Source organism: Varroa jacobsoni, unplaced genomic scaffold (assembly GCF_002532875.2).
Source record: "Varroa jacobsoni isolate VJ856 unplaced genomic scaffold, vjacob_1.0 scaffold_466, whole genome shotgun sequence".
Lineage (NCBI taxonomy): Eukaryota > Metazoa > Arthropoda > Arachnida > Mesostigmata > Varroidae > Varroa > Varroa jacobsoni.
Genome location: NW_019213368.1, coordinates 312,948 through 333,113, shown reverse-complemented (window position 1 = coordinate 333,113; position 20,166 = coordinate 312,948). Strand labels below are relative to the sequence as shown.

The 20,166-nt window shown below is 40.3% G+C and overlaps 1 protein-coding gene across 3 annotated transcripts; it reads right to left on the bottom strand.

Annotated features, from left to right (window-relative positions):
* Window positions 1-381: 381 nt before the first annotated feature.
* On the bottom strand, window positions 382-18,887 carry LOC111260671 (serine/threonine-protein kinase VRK1). 3 transcript variants are annotated; one of them, XM_086968431.1, is made up of 12 exons: window positions 18,484-18,887; window positions 14,560-15,099; window positions 13,690-13,833; window positions 13,359-13,489; window positions 12,767-13,093; window positions 12,426-12,565; window positions 11,643-11,745; window positions 11,303-11,443; window positions 10,866-11,067; window positions 6,387-6,488; window positions 6,058-6,183; window positions 382-5,804 (listed from the first exon to the last, which is right to left on the bottom strand). In XM_086968431.1, the coding sequence occupies exons 2-12, from the start codon at window positions 14,675-14,677 to the stop codon at window positions 5,740-5,742; spliced, it is 1,599 nt and encodes a 532-aa protein (XP_086824557.1). In that variant the 5' UTR covers window positions 14,678-15,099; window positions 18,484-18,887; the 3' UTR covers window positions 382-5,739. The 3 variants fall into 3 exon arrangements, with proteins under 3 accessions (XP_086824557.1, XP_022689331.1, XP_022689332.1); XM_022833596.2 differs by lacking the exons at window positions 382-5,804; window positions 6,058-6,183; window positions 6,387-6,488 and having other exon boundaries at window positions 8,391-11,067; window positions 18,484-18,598; XM_022833597.2 differs by lacking the exons at window positions 382-5,804; window positions 6,058-6,183; window positions 6,387-6,488; window positions 18,484-18,887 and adding an exon at window positions 16,446-16,660 and having other exon boundaries at window positions 8,391-11,067.
* Window positions 18,888-20,166: the final 1,279 nt, after the last annotated feature.

Genomic DNA, 20,166 nt, shown 5'->3' with positions numbered 1-20,166 from the left:
CACGTATAACATTAAACTTAGATGTTTTCAGAGTTATTACGTTTTTTAGGTAAGTGTTAAAAAACAATGACAACCAATTTCGGCCAAAATAAGATACACAACACTCCTCAGCAAAATCACTCTATCGATTGCTCAATGCGTATTTAAGTTTTAATTAAAAAAAATAATTTATTCGTAAGTGATCTGCTATTTAGTGAGATGACGTTGCAATTAATAAATAATTAACATTCAGAATGTTATTTTATATCAACAAAATTGAGACAACAAGCAAGTTGATAACGGACGACTACAAGATGCAAAAGAAAACAGCAGGCTCATCATGCATTATGTTTGAGCAATCTATTCTTAATATATATGAAAGCAATAAAGATCACAAGAAAATTGGAAATAACCATGACATCATTTTCTATAGACACTCACTCTCCTTGACACTTTATTAATTACTGGCCTGACAATCTAATTTTCGTCCTTATGTATGTACACCATATATACATTAAATACCAATTGTTCGTCCAGGTGGGAACATGTGGGTTCGATTTATGTACAAGATTAGTTTAACCTAACACCACAACCCACGTACATTTTTGCGTTTTACATGACCTGTGCCTACATGCCTGTGTCTGTAATATTCTCTGTGCCCTTTGAGAATGGGATGTTTTCCCCATGAATAGTATTAATATTTCTATTTATTTATATATCTATGCAATAAGATTTGTTATATCTATTTCCTTAACGTCCACAAATGCGTCCGGGCCTGTCGAGTGGTTACATATAAAAACACCGTTGCTATTGTTTTAGTTGTTGCTTCGTCTTTCAACTTTTACTGTTGTTTTTTTTTTGTTTTCCTTCCTCGTCCTAATTACAAGTATAATAACGGGAATACTAATCGGATTGCGAATTGATGATTCCGGTTGCCACCCGGCAGCATCACTGGCAAATCGGTTTTGTTTTATCATAATGCCGTTACTTTTATGAATTACTGTAGAATTCATGTTGTGTTTGTTATGTTTTTTCTTGTTGCTTTGTCTCTATCTAGTTTATCCATGAAGCGGTCTATAGGTGTGCGTACAAGGGAGGACATGGAATATAGGGGTCTAGTATTCTTATCAGAGCTCACTTCAGGTATCCCGATTACGGGGACACCTTCCTGTTTGCTCAAAGGTTCAGTTATTTACTCAATCAGCCACTCAATCGGTTATTAATCCATATTCATATTTCTTTACACAGCTCCCCTCAATATATTCCACATCATTATTAGCATCTTCACCATTTTGATCACCAGAATTATCATCGTTTTCTATATATTGTGATGTATTATCGAGCCCGTAGATAATTGCTTCGGGTGAACGCAAGAAAACTTGTCTCTATGCGATTAAGCCAGGCTCCTTTACCCAGAACGATGTGAAAGACCGATGTGAGTGTCTTTTGCAACGCATATCGATTGCTGAACTGGTCTTTGCTGTGTTCAAAAATTTCCGATGCAGGTCGACGACCACACGGTCGAACAAAGCCAATCGCGTCAAATTTCAGTTAGCTTCTCTTTTTTAAATAAAGAAAAGCTTTTTCTCCAATTCTACCAGCTTCAGTTCCGGTGACCCTTCGTAAGTCGTAACCATCGAACCACTTCCTCTTCTATACATTGTCCATATCTAACATCAGTACAACTGTTGCAAAACCCAACAGCAATATCCCTGAAACGCTATTAATTTACTGAACCGGATGCTCGGTTCAGCCTGTCAATTTCTAGCTCAGAATAAAGTATTGCCGACGACCCGTCATCAACCAGTGGTTTAAGGCGGTTGTAAATGCGGTCTTGTTCCGCGGTGGAGGTATCGGCATCAAGTCATGTGTCTGAAACATCGGATCTACAACGGCTTCCCTAATCTAGAACAATTCGTTATTTTAGCTGGACCGTACTTCGACCGAGTCGGTAGGCGCTAACTCTTCATACCAGCAAAATGTCCAAACTAACGGGATTGCAGCATTCTCGGAAACGAACAATCCATAAGGACAGGCTCAACTGTACATTAAGCAGACGTTATCGCACGTCACGACATGTTGGGTAGGACCTTAAGTTACGCAGTGTGGCCTTCTTAGTAGCCATATCCAAGCAGATTCGCAAAAAAATCTACTCTCGCCCACTGGTACCCGAGTCAAACGGCATCACATCAATTTCAAGCAGCGGACCGCCTAGGTTCTGCCTCGAAGCTGTACAAAAGAAATCTCGTAAGGCGAAACGTTTGGCGTGTTCAGGGCTAAACGTATAGACCCACGAACAGATACGTATTCTGGATTGACTTTCCTATTCATCGTTTGCCACGGACAATAAACTCTACTACATAGAAGCCTGCGACTTGCACTGGCGAACCATAACGGCTTCCCAATGCCTTCTAGCACTTCTGACCAATACTCGCTGACTTGCGCATATTGCGCAATATATTTTCGTTGCACAGCGATCGCTCTTCAGGTAGACTGTTGTCACTGTTTCTTATTTTCAATCTGTCTTTCCAAGCAAGTGAACAACCGTCGCCCTTCAGTCCAACAATTTTTGATGGGCGGTGACCGATCGGGCCCTAAATTTTACCCTAATAAAGCATATTCACGTTACACGATATTATTGATTCATTTTTTAAGCTTTATCTTTAATAATTAATAAGCATAAATGCCTACACTTATGTCGAATCTGTTTCAATGAACAATTCTGCATTAATATTATTCAAGAGGAATATAATCGACAAATATAATGGCAAATATTAGCTAATGCAGCCTTATTTACAATTTAACCGTATATATATAGTCTATTATATTGTACTCTACTTTCATGCGCCCAATGTCGTGCTAAAGAAATCGTAATTATTACAGACATCCTTCGTGAAATCTTGCTCATTGTTATGACAGAATTATGGTCTGAACGTATTTGATGCTTCGCTAACAAGTCATATTGCGACTGTGGCAAGCGGATTACTTGACTGTGTGCGCTTGAAATGAGCCAAGTGGCTCCAGGTAATGTTTTTTGTGATGCCAGATCATACGGTATTGTCGTAGGAACCTTTCGCACGATGTTCTAAAAGGTGGCAATCGTAATGATTACCCATATCGATTATAGACTTATAGATTATGGACGATTATATTGTTGAGTCCATACTATTGTTATACATTTGAAAGTAGCTATGATCATAGCAATTCTTGGTGCGGGCATAAATATTCATGTGTTCATATTGTATAGATTAATGCGCATACGAATTATAACATATGTACAACATAACCGGCCCACTTTATTAGCCGCGGCGCCATCTGGTGCGGCATTACGTAATAATTTTTAGCTACACCGCCATCTAACGATCATTTTAACTATGAATCTTTCAATCAAAAAGACATTGTATTATATCAACGCTGATCAGCAAGACATCTTTAGAAAGAATTCCCATTTCGAAGTAGCTTTACACAGATCACTAAACCAGTAATATTATATGTCGCTTCAAGCCGAGTTTTCTAACTTTTTCATTGCATGCGAGTCTATTGACCATCGATGGAGGTTGCAATCCGATGAAAATTGGAAAATTTGTGTACTCATTAGAGTTCCAAATGTCTTCGGAGGTGTTCTTCAGATATTCCTATCTAAAATTGTTGTTGTCGATCGCTGCAATGCACACTCACGAGAAAAAACTGTCAGATAATTGTTGACCCTCAATATTTCGTTTGATCCACCTCCTTCTGAAACGATCATTCCCAGATACTTGCTAATTTCGATAATAGGTGCTGGAAAGTGCCTCAAAGTCGAAAAAGTTTAATCTGACAACGGCACTACACTGAGTAGTGGTTCACATATTTTTGCAAATAAGTGCATGCATCGCTGCACTGCTACAAAAAGAATAGATTTAAAGATGTCGCAGACATCAACCCCCCTCCCTTTCCTGGGGCTAGCAAATATCAAGGGCCATTAGTATTATTTTCGTATATCGGTTATTCTTTTACTCGCACTTACACTGTTTAATGTGACTTTGAATTGATCGAATTGGTTGGTACATGTTTCGTCGCCAAAGCCAGCCTTTTCAGTGGGACCAGACAACTGAGCTGAGTGGAACTCAACGTCGTTAAAACAATTTTCTCATTTGTACTCATTTAACAATCAATTTAAAGCTTACCCACACGTAGTGATATTGGGTAAAAGAAAGTACACAACTGGCCTATTAGGCATTTCAGGATATCGACATTGATTAGGGATCGATTCACCATCGCACCAAAATGGTAACAGATAAGGATAGTAAGTTCATGAATATTCGCCTCAACGAATCAACTTCGTTCAGTTATCTGGATATCAGGTGTGAAATATAAATGTAACTGACAAAAGAACGCTTCTGCAGTTCGATAATAGACTCATTTGATTCCGGAATTATTTCGTCTTTGTGCCACCACGCAGTGTGGCTAATACAAAAAACCTACAATATTTCCATGCATCATAACCCACATAGAGCCAATAGTTATGTCAGCCAGAAAGGGACATAATTATGGGAAGAAAGACAGCTTAACAATAATTATTTTTAAAAAGAGACTCATACTGCTATCCAGTGCATCTGAGGCATTTGGATACCCGATGTGGATTACCGAAAAATTATGCCCAAGCTTCGCTTCAACATTTGCAAAGGCAGCTTTTTTCAAAGCTGCAAAAATACAGTTTACTGCAAGTGCTTTAAGCAAACTGAGACTCGTTATTTTTGTCGATTATTGGCAGGTCCGCGCTTTATCATTCAGATCTCAATGAGCTATAATGCAAAGGATTTTTCTATTTTTTAGGTTCATTATTAGTCGAAATTTGCTGACTTAAACGCTCGTTTCCAATTTGGTTACTATTTATCGTAAAAAAGTCGCCTAGAAGACTAAGTGTTTTATGACGCCAGATACTCTTGAACCGCTTCCAAGTAACACTACGGCTCTTAATATCTTTGTTTGTCTGTCTTCTATGATCGCATCCACCATTTTACCATGTAAGTTCACACCTTTATAGCAAGCGATCCACGCAATACAAATCACTCGAAAAATAATAAATAATGGTAATAATAATTATAATGAGATAATTTAAATAGGCTATGCACACAGTTAAATTTACCATCTCAGACCGTGAAATCAGTCTTGAGAAAAAGTCGTGTAATTGCGTGATTCGACTCAGGGGCTGCAGTGATCACTTAACCACTCCTTTCTAACATACTTAAAAGTAACACTGGATGATTGTACGTACAATTGAAGTGCTACCACACCTACAGATTGATTGCGTCGCTAAAGTCATTTGTCTTGTCAGTTCGATTATAGCTGAAGCCGAATAGGACTTTTGCTTTTTTCTGATAATTCACTCCGAGTTCAATTTGTCTAAAATGCGTACGATTCATTAGTTCTTCCATACTTAGTTCCTACAATCCGTTTTTTTGTATGCCTATTTGTGTCATTTATGTTTGGTCATCATATCAGTAAATAGAAATCCCTAAATTCAAAGGCCTCACTCACAATGCCACACGGACTCGCGCGTGTTTCAAACGTGATAGATGCGTTAGCCATACCACACAGCCACGTCATTGGGATCACGCTTCCTAATTGCATGAAGTGGTGTCCGCAAAACAGCTTTGGTGTAAGGGCTTCGTAGAGACTTCCCGTTCTGATTGGAAATTGTCACCGTCTTGACACCGAGTCTCGTGGAAGACCATAGGCTACAATGGGTCGACAGGGGTATTGGAAATCGCCGACCCGCTACGCAATTTCAGGACTGTAACTGCGACTTCTCCGCATTACGTTATCGGCCTTATAGAGATCACCTAAAGGAAGAGCAGAAGTAACTTCATGTTAAGCGGTGTAAGGGTATATGAAGTGTGGAACCGTGAACGCTTACAAGCAAAAGTAAACGTAGCTATTCAAATTCTCTATTGATTCTAAATCTGCATGCATGTATCAATTAGATTAGGCTAGAGTGAACACTTTGAGCAAACACGACGTAACTAATGTTACAAATTTGCCGGGTTCTATTGAGAACCAAAAATTCTTGGGCATTATAAAAACGATTATTTATACCTGCATCGAGAATTCTGTCCTTAAATGAAAGCGGCATCACGGGAGGACCAGAATTCACTAAGGAATGAAGTTTGATTTTGAGCTTGTCCATTAACAACTGCATTGCCGGCGTCGGGTTCTCCAAACCTATAATATTGTTCAATTATATTTTCATACCATTCGTCAAGGATCAAGCGCGAAAACCCTTTTTAAAGTTTAATTTAACATTAGCTTTATCAAAATCTTTATAATCAATAACTATACACATTGTCAACAACAGTGTAACGATTGTAGCTACAAAACGAACAAAAGATAAAAATTTCCTATTGTTAAAAAAGACGGTCACTTACCGGACGGCTTGTGGTCGAAGCAGTTGAACATGGGGAAGGGATTAGAATTGTGACAGCCGTTCGCCATAGGACTCGCGACCGAACTTATGCTGCGCGTCGAGCCTTATAAGTCGAAAGGTCGATGAGATCAAATAGCAAAGAATGTTCGATGACGATGGAAGAAGCAGGTGATGACGAGGCAGCGAAAACATACACAGAAGTTTCAGATAAGAATAAACAAGATTTCTTACTTAGAATTCGTCCCTGGATTATATATCAGTTCGCTTCAATCAATGATTGTGTATTGAAAATGTTGCAAATATAATGCTGACTATTAGTGGCTTCGACGACCCGATAAACGTTGCATGCATATATTTCAACACGATCTATATATGCGGATCAATAATATTTAGACACCATGAGCACTGAGAATAAAAAATTACAAACATTTCTATACAAATTGTAATTGTTAACACCTCGTCTTCTGCAACTATTAGCTAAGTGACCTCCTCCCCCTAAACTCATCGACGTAACACTTTTCTGTTTCTCCCATGAATAGGAACCTTATGTGCTTAACGTCCGGTATAAAAGCCATTAGGTGCTATTTCAGACGAGGTGTGCCTACGCCCGGACTTATCTGCGGAGTAGCGAACAGACCTTACATAAAAATTAAATGAAATTCGTTTTGTGGTGTGAAATGGGCTTTATTGTTACACTATGTTCAATTAAGGGATAAGGAGAAATAATTTTTTCAAAGAACAATAACTTTAAAAAAGGAGTTTTACCTGCTGTACACACTAATATATGCTGCTACTGCAGTTAAGAGGACGTACTAGTCAGGTATTTTAATGCAATAAGAACCCATCATAAAGTTATAATAATCCAATCCAGCCCGAATTGATTTAATTCTATTGTTGTTATTATTATTGGATAAGCCGAATAGGCCTCCGGCTGTAACACTTGGAAGGTTACTGGCGCAAACCCCGCCAAGTACATATATACTAATGGTAGGTTTGATTAAATAAAATAATTATATCCAGAATTCGTTGGCTAAATATATTACATTTGGGTAACTTTTCTGCAGACGAACATGAACGTTGTCGCCAACTCAAGTGAAATGGTCTAGCATTTCTGCAGATCAATGATATGTTTTTCCTTTTCGGTCTACTACAAATCCAAACCATTCGTATTTAGGCCACTGTTTTTATGTTCTAGTTTTAGTCTAGAAAGAATTTCCATCACACCAAGAGGCATCGTAAAGAAGAAAAGCTTCGTGCCTGAACACCTTATCGTTTAGATCAAGCACGCACCTTTTATGTAAGCCATTGCGATAGCATTCGGTGTATGTCCGACGTCAAGGTACCGGCGAAAGCAGCGCTAACATTTATTCAATCTACCAGTCTGAATGAGTGACAGGTGCGTTCAGTAGCACTGTAGGGGATTTTTAGGGTTTTTGGGTCAGGTCGAGTACCATACAGTGCTCAGATTATTGGCGAGTAAACAGCAGGTAAGGTTTCCAGGCTTAAAGTGCAATTAGGTTCAATCTGATGTGGTCTTACATTGCATTCGCAGCTTATAGAGGTGCATATTGCATTCGCAACCTACGTTGTTTGTCTGTGCGTATGCGCAAAAATCAAATATATAATTGAAGGCTATGATCTGATGTGGCTGAATTGTCAACAGAGTTTTTCAAAGAAGTGCCCGTGCAAAAATCCCTGTTGTCTTAAACGCAAACCCGCTAAAAGTCGAGGTGGCGGCGAGAATGGTACTTTTGACCAGAGCACAACATTGCGAAGATCGATTTAAGCTTGGTCCAACGGTGTCATGCAACTGAGGCAATATGTGGAAAAAAGCATTTGAAAAACGATCTCTAGAGGGAATGAACTGTGACTATAGTTGCGTTGCTAAGGCAAACAAGCTACGCACAACAACTTTATGGATACGAGAAAAAGAGAAGAGCAGAGCGGCGGACAGATTAACAGAATAGTTTGCGAACAAAGAAGCTGAAAGGAAAACAACTGAATGTCAAATTATAATGAAATTATTTATTCAAACTTATATACAAAGAACCAATCTTATTAACTATATATTTTGTACACATATATGTAAAGAACTGAAAATTATTATATACGTACAGTTCAGTTAACAAGGACGATGAGCATAAGCCCATTCGCAATGAAGACCTTCCATTCGACTTACTGTGTTTTCTTCAACCTGCTTTTATACTAAGCTAGTTAAACCTATTCTACCCGAACTTAAGAAACCGGCGTATACACAGCTCGTTTAGAAGACTACATAAAGAATTACGATTCACTGCACTTTAACGACGATTAACAAACTATGTTACCGTAAGTCAAAACGTCCTTTAGCGTTTGTCTGCCGAGACATGCTCGACCTCAGTTCATTAGCCTCGACTTCAGTTCATTAGCCTCGACGTTTGTTCAACTTAGCTGAATAATATTCGGTTTAGTTTTATCTGTTCGACGGTTTATGCCGTTATGCTTCCTACATTTTTACAATTCCACTGAAATTGCAGATAAATCTGCTGGTACTGGCTAATTATTATAAACGCTTCTGTAGATAGACACATCGCAATGGATACCGTTGTACACCAGTGTTTAATAGAATACTATATTGTACTAACCGCCAACAAGCGACTGGAATTCTATCGAAGCGTCTTGTTCTACTCACTGTCAACAGGTTGATCTTAATGGTTATAGTTCATTATTGATGTAAATCATAAGCAACTGTGACAATCCACACACCTTCTGTATCTAGAGCGATGAGTCTCACTTATCGAGAAAAATACGATTACAGTCGACAGAGAGCACACATCTAAAACCAGAAAACTTGCGCATTTGACATAACGTCGTCATTTGGTGGTCTGCCGGATCCTACTCATCGCTCTCCGAAACCGTTTATCGAACTTATTATAGTTAAAATCAGGTAGTCTTGAACTAAATCTAAGAAGCCGTAGGTGCTGCAAGCAAATGCACTCCACATCACTAGCAATAGCGGTAGCATAGAATTTCCCTGATCAGTATTGTTCTGTACGGCATTGTGACCCTCACTCATCACAGGTATTCTTTCTAGACGCAAAATAAGTTCTCGTTTCAAATATGACTGTCTTAACTTTTCTTCATCGAAACAACCTTATGGGGGAAACTCTCGCTTCTATTGAACCACTCCGTATTAAAAAATGCAGGAGCAGTATAGTTAGATAATCGCGTAGAAACGATTACCTGCAACTTGACAGAGATCACAGCAAGCGCAATACAACAAATCGTAATATTTTGTGCCCCTAAAATAAAACGATTCAGTGAATCACATTTGAGTGAGCAAGGACCGTTACAACAACTGGAAAACATAACTGCTAGCGTATATTATAACTTCGAAACGAAAACAAAGCCGGCGTTAATAGCCAAATCTAGGCCTTGCGTAATTCGCATCAACTTGGGTTCGCTCTCTTCACGCCTCCTTACTTGCTGTCTTATTTCGAATTGCTAACCTCGGTAAGGGGCAGCCTTCGATTTCTTAACGACATACCTGCCACATCAACGGAAATTTGTTGACCATTCCCGTTCTTAAATCGAACACACCTCAAGCTGCTTTTTTTTGTCACTCCTCGACTACACGAGCCAGACTCTTTGTGACCAGACTCTTTACAGAATTTCGACTGCATTGGGCCACTATTGTTTCGTTTTTGCTCATTTTTTGTACCCCCACTATTGTTTTTTAGTTGCGGCTGTTTGGCCTCTTTCGACGACCGCTCTGTGGCTGTTTTACCATTTACTGCAGTGTGACTGTGACCATGCCCATTCAAATAGTTGCTGTTTGCACCGGCTGTCTTATCGGCCCCTGAAGTTCTTATCGTGACCATCCCGCTTGCCTCAACTTGTTCCCTAAGGGTTCGACGCCTAGTCTGTCGCGTGACTGGCGGATTCGTCAAGTCTGTCGCCAATACCCGATTTTTCCCCTCTTGTTGTACGACGTTATTGTGAGAAACATTAGCCGCTACTAACGCCGTGTTCGCAGCCACCCGTGCATTTCTATTCTGTTTGAGTTTCTGATGCCTTTGGACTTTCCCCGTCCCCTGAAATTGCGCCGCTGTGCGCCGTGCCATCCTTCGCCTACTGCTAATATTACACCTTTTATCCGCAATAATCCCAGTACCCAGCCATGTGTCTTTTCCCACCAAATTGGTGTTTTTAGCCTTTTGCACGACAGCCTTGCCTCTAGCATCTTTAGTAATTCTTCCTAAGCGGGCGGCTGACACGACAGCGGCGGTATTTTCGACCCTAGCAGCGGTTTCGCCCATTTGGCGAAGTTCGTTTCTGGCCACGTTCATCAAGTGTTCCCTCTGGAGTTCGTACGCCCTTTGTGCTTCCCGCAGCTCAAACAAGTTGATGCGGCGAGCCTCCTTGGTGTCGTGGTCGATCATAAGCAGGGTAGGACCCTGCGGTACCTCTTGATCTTGCGAGGGTGGATAATGATGCCTACCAGTCCTGCGGCCGCTGCTTTGCCGCGAGTCGAAACAGCTCCGTTTCACAGATGAGGGCCTGTCGCTCAGCGAACTGTCATTGTCGTCATCATCCGACGTGCTCGCAACGGCTTCCGCGTGCGTTCCAGCAGCGGCGTTCGTGGTACGACGCCTTAAGCGAGTTGCCGCCACCGAACCACTTGATGAACCCGACAGTGATGCCTAAAAATGCGCGTGACCGTTAGACAAACGATGAGCATTAACAAAGTTATACAAATAATTAAATTTGATCATAGATACCTTCATATCTATATATTAGACACTGCCAGTGCTCTTACGTAGTATACCGATTTCAAATATACCGAAAAAAGACGGTCAAATGGCGTGACTCCCTAAATGACATGAAATAGGCGTATTACTGTTGTTTGTGGCGTCTTCATAGTAGAGGTATATTTACCTGACTCTCCTGTTCCACACGCATGCGTTTTTCCTTCTCAAGTCGAAAGCTTTTTCGGCATTTTCGTTTGCTTTGTATACGGACGATGCCCCCTTCAAACTGAAGCTGCATATCGTGTCGGAAGCCGCTTTTTAGGATTGCCTGAAGCACAAGCACTGTACTTTTGAGCAGATATCAACCTGGTTGGTACCTAAACCAAGTCCAGTGCGAAGTCTACTAATCCTGCGTCACATTTCTAATTTAAATAGGATGCGGTTGTTTACTTCCATACTTAATGATGAAAAAACTGTTGAGAATCGTAAAGCATTTTATAAGAATGGCACTTTACTCAGCTGCTCACCTGTTTAAACATTTCACGACAAAGCTCGTAATTAGGCTTCTCGTGAAAGTCGAGTCTGGCGACATAATTAGCAAACTCTAAAATGTAGGGAGGCGCACCTTTCCTGTAATTTTAACAAGCATCAGCAGCAATACGTCAAGGTAACTATCTGAATCGGTTCCTATAGCGACCGGTGAAAGTTGCTATCTTGGTTGGAAGGAACGTTGGATGATTAATCAGTTTTCACAATGACGCGGTTCACAATGTCAGAGCATTCTACGACCTAACCGATCGCGCGTATAAACGTACATACATATGGCAAATTATCATTTGATGAACTGGGACGATTATGTTAGCAAACAAGAGCGTTGCATTCGAGGTTTAAAAAACATAATTCAACACCCGACCCACTCCAGCGAGATGACTGTACGTAATACTTGATTTAACATACAACCTTGTGTGGCAGGTTCATATAATCCTCGTAAATTTAGGAGGTTTTTAACTGAGATGGTGTTTTACACAAAATATAAAACGGTTCCACTAGTAAATCCTAGTTGAATCTCTTTGTCTTATTTTTTCAAAGTGAAAACGAATCTATAGAATACATTATACGAATCCCTGCATATCTAACGATGATATCAGCAGTTTTTCTAACAAAAAAGACCTGGACATAACTGGATTAATTACTTAATGTTTAAAGTGTGGTTGCACTGAATTCAGTGAAACAATTGCATAATGCACATAAAATACACGGAGAACATTTTTTAAGGGATACCTAACAGTATTAGAGGAAACGCAACAAACCTTCCAAAGCAAACCACCATTAGTTCTTGCGGATCCCGCATATAAATTTCCTTTTGGCTGGCAATTTCTTCCGCATCTTCGCGGTTCGATGACCATGGTAATTTTCCTGAGATCCAATAGATCAGATTGTACAATAACACCTAAAACCATCATTAAAGTTGTTCTTAATATTGCCCGTATCACTCTAAATTCTTCTTAGTTCTGGACTGCAAGACTAACAACAGCTATTTTGTAGACAGCATCTGTTTATAGACAACGAAACTTTAATCCACTACGTTTGTATAACGATTTATACGCTAATGCTGCATTCGCTTAGTTGCACGATGAAACATCTAGGCTACCTCGAGATCGCTGCGGCGAGAATGCGCGCCAAGATGACCGTCTCGTGAGGTGAATTCAATCGTACCGTCGTGAGCCCGCCGAAGATCCTCTTTTAACTCTTTGTGAACTTCGTAACCCGACTCATAAACGAAATACCGACACGCGAGGCCAAAGTCGACGAGATAGATCTTGTTCGGATCGTCAAAACCAAGCAAAAGATTCTGCGCCTTAACGTCCTTGTGCACATAGCCGTGAAAGTGCACGTACTCGAGAATGTCCGTCACTCGAATAGCTACCGTCAGTGCCGTTTTCAACGGCATCCGTCCCTCGTTAACACCGAGGATTGTCTGTGATCAAAGGAACAATATTAACATGGTAATAAACCGTTTCATTGAGCATCCGTGTTCATTGCGAAGTGAATAATGATACTCGTTTAGTAAATAACAAGCCTACTTTTGCAATACAAAGTAAACGAACAATATAGAATATTACGCAGATGTATTGAGCCTTCTCTAGAGTCAGGAGTAAAAGCTAAGAAGAAGTAGAAGTAGTTGTTTCTCAAAGTAAGAGTAGTTTCTCATATAGCACAATACCTTCAGTATAATAATTTACCTGTAGATCCGTTCCAAATCGGTCGATGACAATAAACCGATATCTCTGCCGGCGGAACACAAAGGAACCTGATCCATGAAGGCGTGGCATACCAACATAGTCGAGCCCTCTCTGCCGTTGCCACTCCTCCACTAAAATGAATTATCAAAATGAACAAGGAATGTAATGCTCAGTATAAAAGTTAGCCCCTGGGAATTAACGTGAAGAGTAGTCAACAATTCTATTAGTTTCCGTTTCGTTTAACTGAATATAAGGAATGTACGTGCAAAATATCCATTATTTATCTAGAAATAATTTATATACGTAACTTCATTATAAACTTCGAACTTACTTTTGTCTAATTTGGCACATCGATGGTAAAAATGCATCTCTGTGAACAGCGACCCATTATCGTGAGGTTCCACTTTAATGGCCATCCGTGTGTCCTCGGGGACACCCAGCCCGCGTTCCAATAAACCCGAATTCGCCTCGCACGCTAGAAAACAATACGAATATGTAGTTAGTGCGACAGGCCAGTTAATCACTATAACAAATTTATTACTTACATCCGCAAAAAGTTATGATATCAGATTCACAAACGGTTAGTGAACATTGCAATATGCATTACTAATTCGAGAAGTTTCTAAATTAAGCACACTGAATCTTTTGTCCTCTTACTCTATAATCGACCAATTGTAAACTACATTGTGTCTACCAACAATCATGTCATGCACTTGATGCAAAGTATAACTGAAATATATCCTTAATAAACAAAATATTTTTTAACGCTAACTCAATAGAATCAACCACTTGTTGCTATCGAATAACACAAGTCTCAGTGATCGAAAATGGCTAACTCAACGTAAAAAATGTTGTGAATGGTCAATGATGTCATCAAGGCTTTTAATTTACGAAGAACGAAAATCAACAAAAGTTACGTTAATATACGTATTGCGTACATTAATTTAGGTCCATAAAAAAAATCAGCGGACTTTATTAATAGATGGCCTCCGAAAACAATTAAAATTGTAAATCATCGTTTAATTCTCGCCGAACATACTTTCCGGTACGCTTCGGGTTCGTCTCTATGTGTATATTAACGAATTCGCCCTTACGTAAATCAGATTTCGTGTGTCCAGAAAAATGTTAAAGTACAACTACCTCGTCTATCAAAATAATTGATTAAACTATAGCAACTAGTTGAACAAATTTATATACTAACCTAAATAGATAGAACCAAATCCTCCCGATCCAATATGCGCTCCAATGCGCCAATGAAGACTTCGCACATCGGTTACCACCACACCCGACAAATTCAGCGGCTGCGTCGCAGAAGACATCGCGGTCACAACACAGTAGTAAAAGGGTTATCCCGTTATTATTAACGGCTAGATCAGCAATGTGCGCTTGTGAAGCGAAGGTTTGTTTCCAATACAGTCGGAAACCACACGTCTCGTTTGCTCAGGTTTGGTTGTTTGTTTCCGAGCCTACATACGCTTTCCGAATCCAGTCACTTTTATAAATTTGTTGTTGAAATTGTCGTTGTTTCTCTCAAAAGGATCGAAGTCACCGATTACTTCTGTTTCCAACCGAAAATCTTCACTCCACCAGCCACGGTCGCTGCAAGCCAGGTCGTTCCTTCAGCTAGTCGATCTTTCCCGAGTTTGCCAAACCGTTGACCGTTGAACGGTCCTTGTTAATCGCGCTTTCGACCGCTTCTATGGACAGCGCTCCGCCTCTCAGCTGGCGCTATGAGGCGCATCTACAATCAAAAGTGACAGCAAATAACGTGCATTAGTTATGACATAGGGCACATATTATGCTAATGTGAACATATATTCACAATAATTATTTCATGCTAGTACTGCTTTTTATAGGCAAATGCAGAGCCTTCCTCCTCGAGGTTTGACTAATGGTTCCGATCGGTTTGCTGGCAGTAAATGAAGACTTAATGAAACAAACTATGGTGGCTAACACACGACTTCATTGAAAAGTTCTTAGAACTAGCTGTACACCGTAATTAACATTCCCGTTTCTATATTTGCATATGGCAATTATAATCAAATTTAAGTACAGTGATATAGAAAGAGTCATGTTAAAGCATTACAGCGCAGTTGACATGCGCCACAAACCACGAGAATGCGTGTGATGTTGCACACGCACAATCAAAACGTAAAACAGTATTCAAAAATGTACCAGAAACAGCTGACTATTGACGATGGGTACCGGCTGGCGTCCACAGAAGCATTCAAAGTTTAGCTAACTCGGAACTATTGTCTACAGTGTTCCTTGCAGGCATGCAGATTATCCCAAAAACTTATTTGAGCTGTACACAGGCTAGCTACAGGCGACTAAGAAAGTAAACAAGTGCCCTGCCAATTTGAATTTGTTTTAATGCTAGGACATTCTTTAGAAGAGGAGTCACTGTACGGTAAAATACAAGTCTAAATGCAACTTTGTTCTGGATTTGTTGTTGCATTAGTTAAGTTCGTTACCACTTGCAGTGACGATTCGGAAGAGGGGTCGCTAATTTCTATTTATGGTTCACGATCATAACTCAAAGTGCATTAGTTTTTAGGGTTCAGATTATTTGTTAGCTATTAGTAAATAAGGTTCATTGAAAATATATTCACAATAGCGCAAGCCACCGTATTTGTCCACCCTGTAATAAATAAAGTATGATGGCTTATTTACTTCAGTATACCTAGTTGAGCTAACGCCAAAACCAGTACAATATATTGGCGATTCTCTCAATGATTAAGGAATTATTCACGTATTAAGTAACCTTAGGAAATACATATCAATATAAGAAACGTTCTTTCCAGCAAAGCAATCTAGTATAATCTAATGCGCAGATCTATCTGAGTGAAACCAACGACTAAAATCATAGTTTAATTTACTATAGACAATGGCTACTAAAGATATACTCGTTCATCGGCCTTATCTCTTCGCCGATTCTGCTGTAGACAGACGCGTTTGTTGTCCTCACAGCTTCTATTTTGCGACTCTAGCGATTTGAAAAACATCTATGCCACACTGGTACTACGCCATATTAATATAGGCAATGGTAAGGTTACCACGTAGTCTTATTTGCCACAGTTTGTTTACCATTTCGTTAAGCTGCTGTTAGTTGTCATCGGCCATGAAAAAGTTGTCAGCATAGACAGTCGGCTGTTGTTGGCACGAATTGAGAAGCACGAGCAACCCGCATCGAACGAACAATATCCAAAAACACCGACCCTCTGATTGACGAATGCATACAAAACCCGAAAGCTACACATCGTACCGATCGATTACCTTACCAGCTATCTCATTGACTTGGGATAGACGGACAGACAGAAGACAACGGCTAAAGAACCATAACAGGAAGAAAACCTTTACCGTACACCACTAGAACTCTGCTCACAGCAGACGCCCTTGCATCCGACAAAACAGTCGAGTTATTGTTACCGTTGCTGCTGAACTGTACACAGACAGACAAATAAGCATATGAACGCACGCTCACACGCCCAGCAGTACACTATACCTCAGAGATCGCTCAGCCACACATTTTCTATTTTCTCCGAATAAGCCAGTGACAACGAGACGAAGATTAGCCATCATAAGTTACCGAAAGACAAGATTACAGTAAAATAGGACCGACTTCATTCGCATTAAATCCTGTTGCCTATCTATGGCCGTAAGGTATCCATGTACCCAGAGCTAGTCGGCAGCATCGACATTTGCAATTCAACCATGTGGACCGATTATGCATTTTCGAAAACTGCGGTGGGCTTGTATCGCGTTCAATCTGTCCCCTTCAGCCTCTCTAATTAATGGATGACTCCCTTTTATCACAGGGTGTTGTTGGCAATTTACTGTTCTGTTCTGTTGGTTCAACCGTTGAAAAACAGTATCGTGGCACCGATCGTTACAGTTGTTGTTGTTGTTGTCGCGCAAAATGCCCAACTAGAGTATCGCATCCGCCCATTAGGCAAGAGTACCGAAACACGGAAAACGAGTAATCGCCACTACAGCACCAATAGCAGTGGCCTACTGATGCAACAACAACAACAGCTTCAACGGCTGACTTAATACGCCGACACATAGATGTCTATGTTCGTATGGAAACACACTGAATCCAAGCACAAACCATCAGTCGTCATGAAACATCTGTTGTTTACTGGCGACACTGCGCTTTTTCACCATTCATAAGTGAAAGTATTGTAGCTTCCACAGCAGCGTTATGAGAAGTAACGAAAAAAAGGCTGCTTGATAGGCGCAACAGTCACAGACAGTTATTACAACCAGCCACAACAACAACAACAACAACAGTGGTAGTTCCATGCGAAAATAAGGGATCGTGGTTCGCACGAGGCTAATCTTTGTTGGCTAGTTACCTGCATGGCCGTCTCTCTTCGTCGTCGGCACTTAACAATATCAATTAATAATAATAATAATTTTGTATTTGCTACCCAATAAATTAAGCAACCGACAACTGCCTAATTTGTCAATTAAGCGCTCGAACTTTTACCTACTTCATTAGAACTCTACAACAACAGCTGCACTAGCCATCTGCAACGCAAACACCTTGTTAAAGGGGTCGACGGACGGTGAGCTTGACCGTACTGACAGCATCAGCGGACTATAAGAGCAGGCTGCCCGGGGTAGGTGATGACCTCCATCCTGTGTGCCCATTTTTTTTTTAATTACCAACTTCGGTCATACAGCTTTTACGCAAACAGATATTTTTACCGACGAAACATCGACGCTCTACGTGACTAGCCAACACCATCGATCCGAACTTGCCTTCATCTTCAAGCATTGTCGGCTTTAACAGATCAGGCTGTTTTTTTTCAACAAATACGAGGCACTAACGCTTCTTCGTCTTATGGCCGCTCTCCAATTATGACCAGATTCAATTTGGTTCAGTCTGCGTTGCACGGTCAGACAGCTGCAGTACGGTTTTCTTCCTGCCGAAATGACCTGCTTCTTATCAGACTACTCGCAACGGTTTCACCAGTAAACGACGCCGGCCCGATACAGCAACGGTAAAACAGGAGAATGTGGGCAATCATGTCAGTTTCCAAATGGGCCTTCCTCTGCCAGCGCACCTCATAGACACTTTTCACGTCCACGCCGTAGGCACACAAAAAGCAATCCTTACCTTATTGGGCTACGCCCAGCGCGCTCGGCGAAATTTTCATCACACAAACTATATTCACAGAGAACAGGATTTAAAACTAGATCAAACCGCATCGCGTAAATTGCGACTAAATGCCACTGAACCACTTAGCAGCCGCCAGTGGAAGAACTAAGCCCGCCAAAGTTTGCAACAAGAGTCCCAGTCGTAGAAGGGACGACGATAACTATACTAATGCCGCTGATTACTTACAGGAAATACAACAAACTCATCAAATTATAGAATAACAATGCCTATACTTAAGTCAGCATGTAAATATGATGCGTCAATTGTACGCCTAACAGCAGGAATTGTGCTACTTTTAGGCGCTAACACTCAGCTATGCAGACAGCAGCAAGCGCGTGTTTTTGCTTGAAAGGCCGCGCGTCCCACCACACTGTCAAATAGCTGTCGTTACAAACTAATAAATAAAATAGATCTAAATTCAGTGGATTGCAATACCAAACAAGATTAAATATTGTCTTCTAGAACCTAATATGTAGGAACGTCGAGCTACGGCTTCATTAAGCCGCTGTTTAAACCCTAATTGGCTCTTTTTTTAGCTTCTCTGCTACATTTAGCTATAGTCTCTCTCTACTGGCTTCTATAAACAAAACAGTTTCACTCACCCATCTAGAACGTACCTATATAAACAACGGGCTACCTTACCCATAGAAACTTGAGCACAGACGGGCAGAACGTTTCTAGCGCAGCCTGAAAACACAGGCATCATCGATCAGCTAAACTTTATTGATATACATATGCAAACATAGTAGTTGATCATATCGATGAGGTTTGTTTTGAAACCCAACTTTTCTTTCTTCAACTTTCGTTAAAAAACGCGCGTTTATAAGGAAAAATAAAAAACGCTAATAAAAGAGATAAACACTTCAGTGTTGTCTATACACATATTAGCAATGTTTATCACGATTATAGTAGTCACAACAATATTTTTCCTCAATCCAGCGAAAAAAGCTGTAGGAATTTTTTATGCACTCTATAAGTTACAAAGTCCGAACAGCGTCTAATGTTATATTAATTATGTCTAATGATATATTTTCCTTCGTTGCGATAAAAGGGAATACCGCAGGCTTGGTTGGTTTGAATATTGTTTATGAAGCTAACATATAGGACACTTGTCGTCTTTCAATTTACACAATCTAGTTTTCCTCGCCAAAATGACTCCAGTAATAACCATCAAGCGGTTAGATATTTTTTCCACTTTAGGCAATCAAAATAGCAAATCACAAATTCATGTGAACCGTGAGAGAACAAAATAAATAAGATGAGAGAAATATTAGATGAGTAGAACTTGTATGTCAGTAACTAATGAGCCATTAGTCTACATATTAAACGAAAAGGAGTCTTGATTTCGTACGTACAGACAATTTTGAAAAACAAGGTGCGTATAAGGCATAAACAACGAAGTGCCTCGTGCGCACCCGGGCGTTCAGCGCACTTCATTTGCAATTGTGCGATTCTCTTTTTTTTTTTTGTCCATGAGACAAGCAGGTTTTAGAAATTATTTGGGGTCCCATATGATCACAATTCTGCGATGCCTTTTAACACTTATTGGCTAGAGTTACTGAGATAGTTCCAGACAAAAAGTCGTCTCGGAAACGGTCCCTTATGAAGTACCGTCTTTGTTTCTAGAAACGGTCGCTCGAT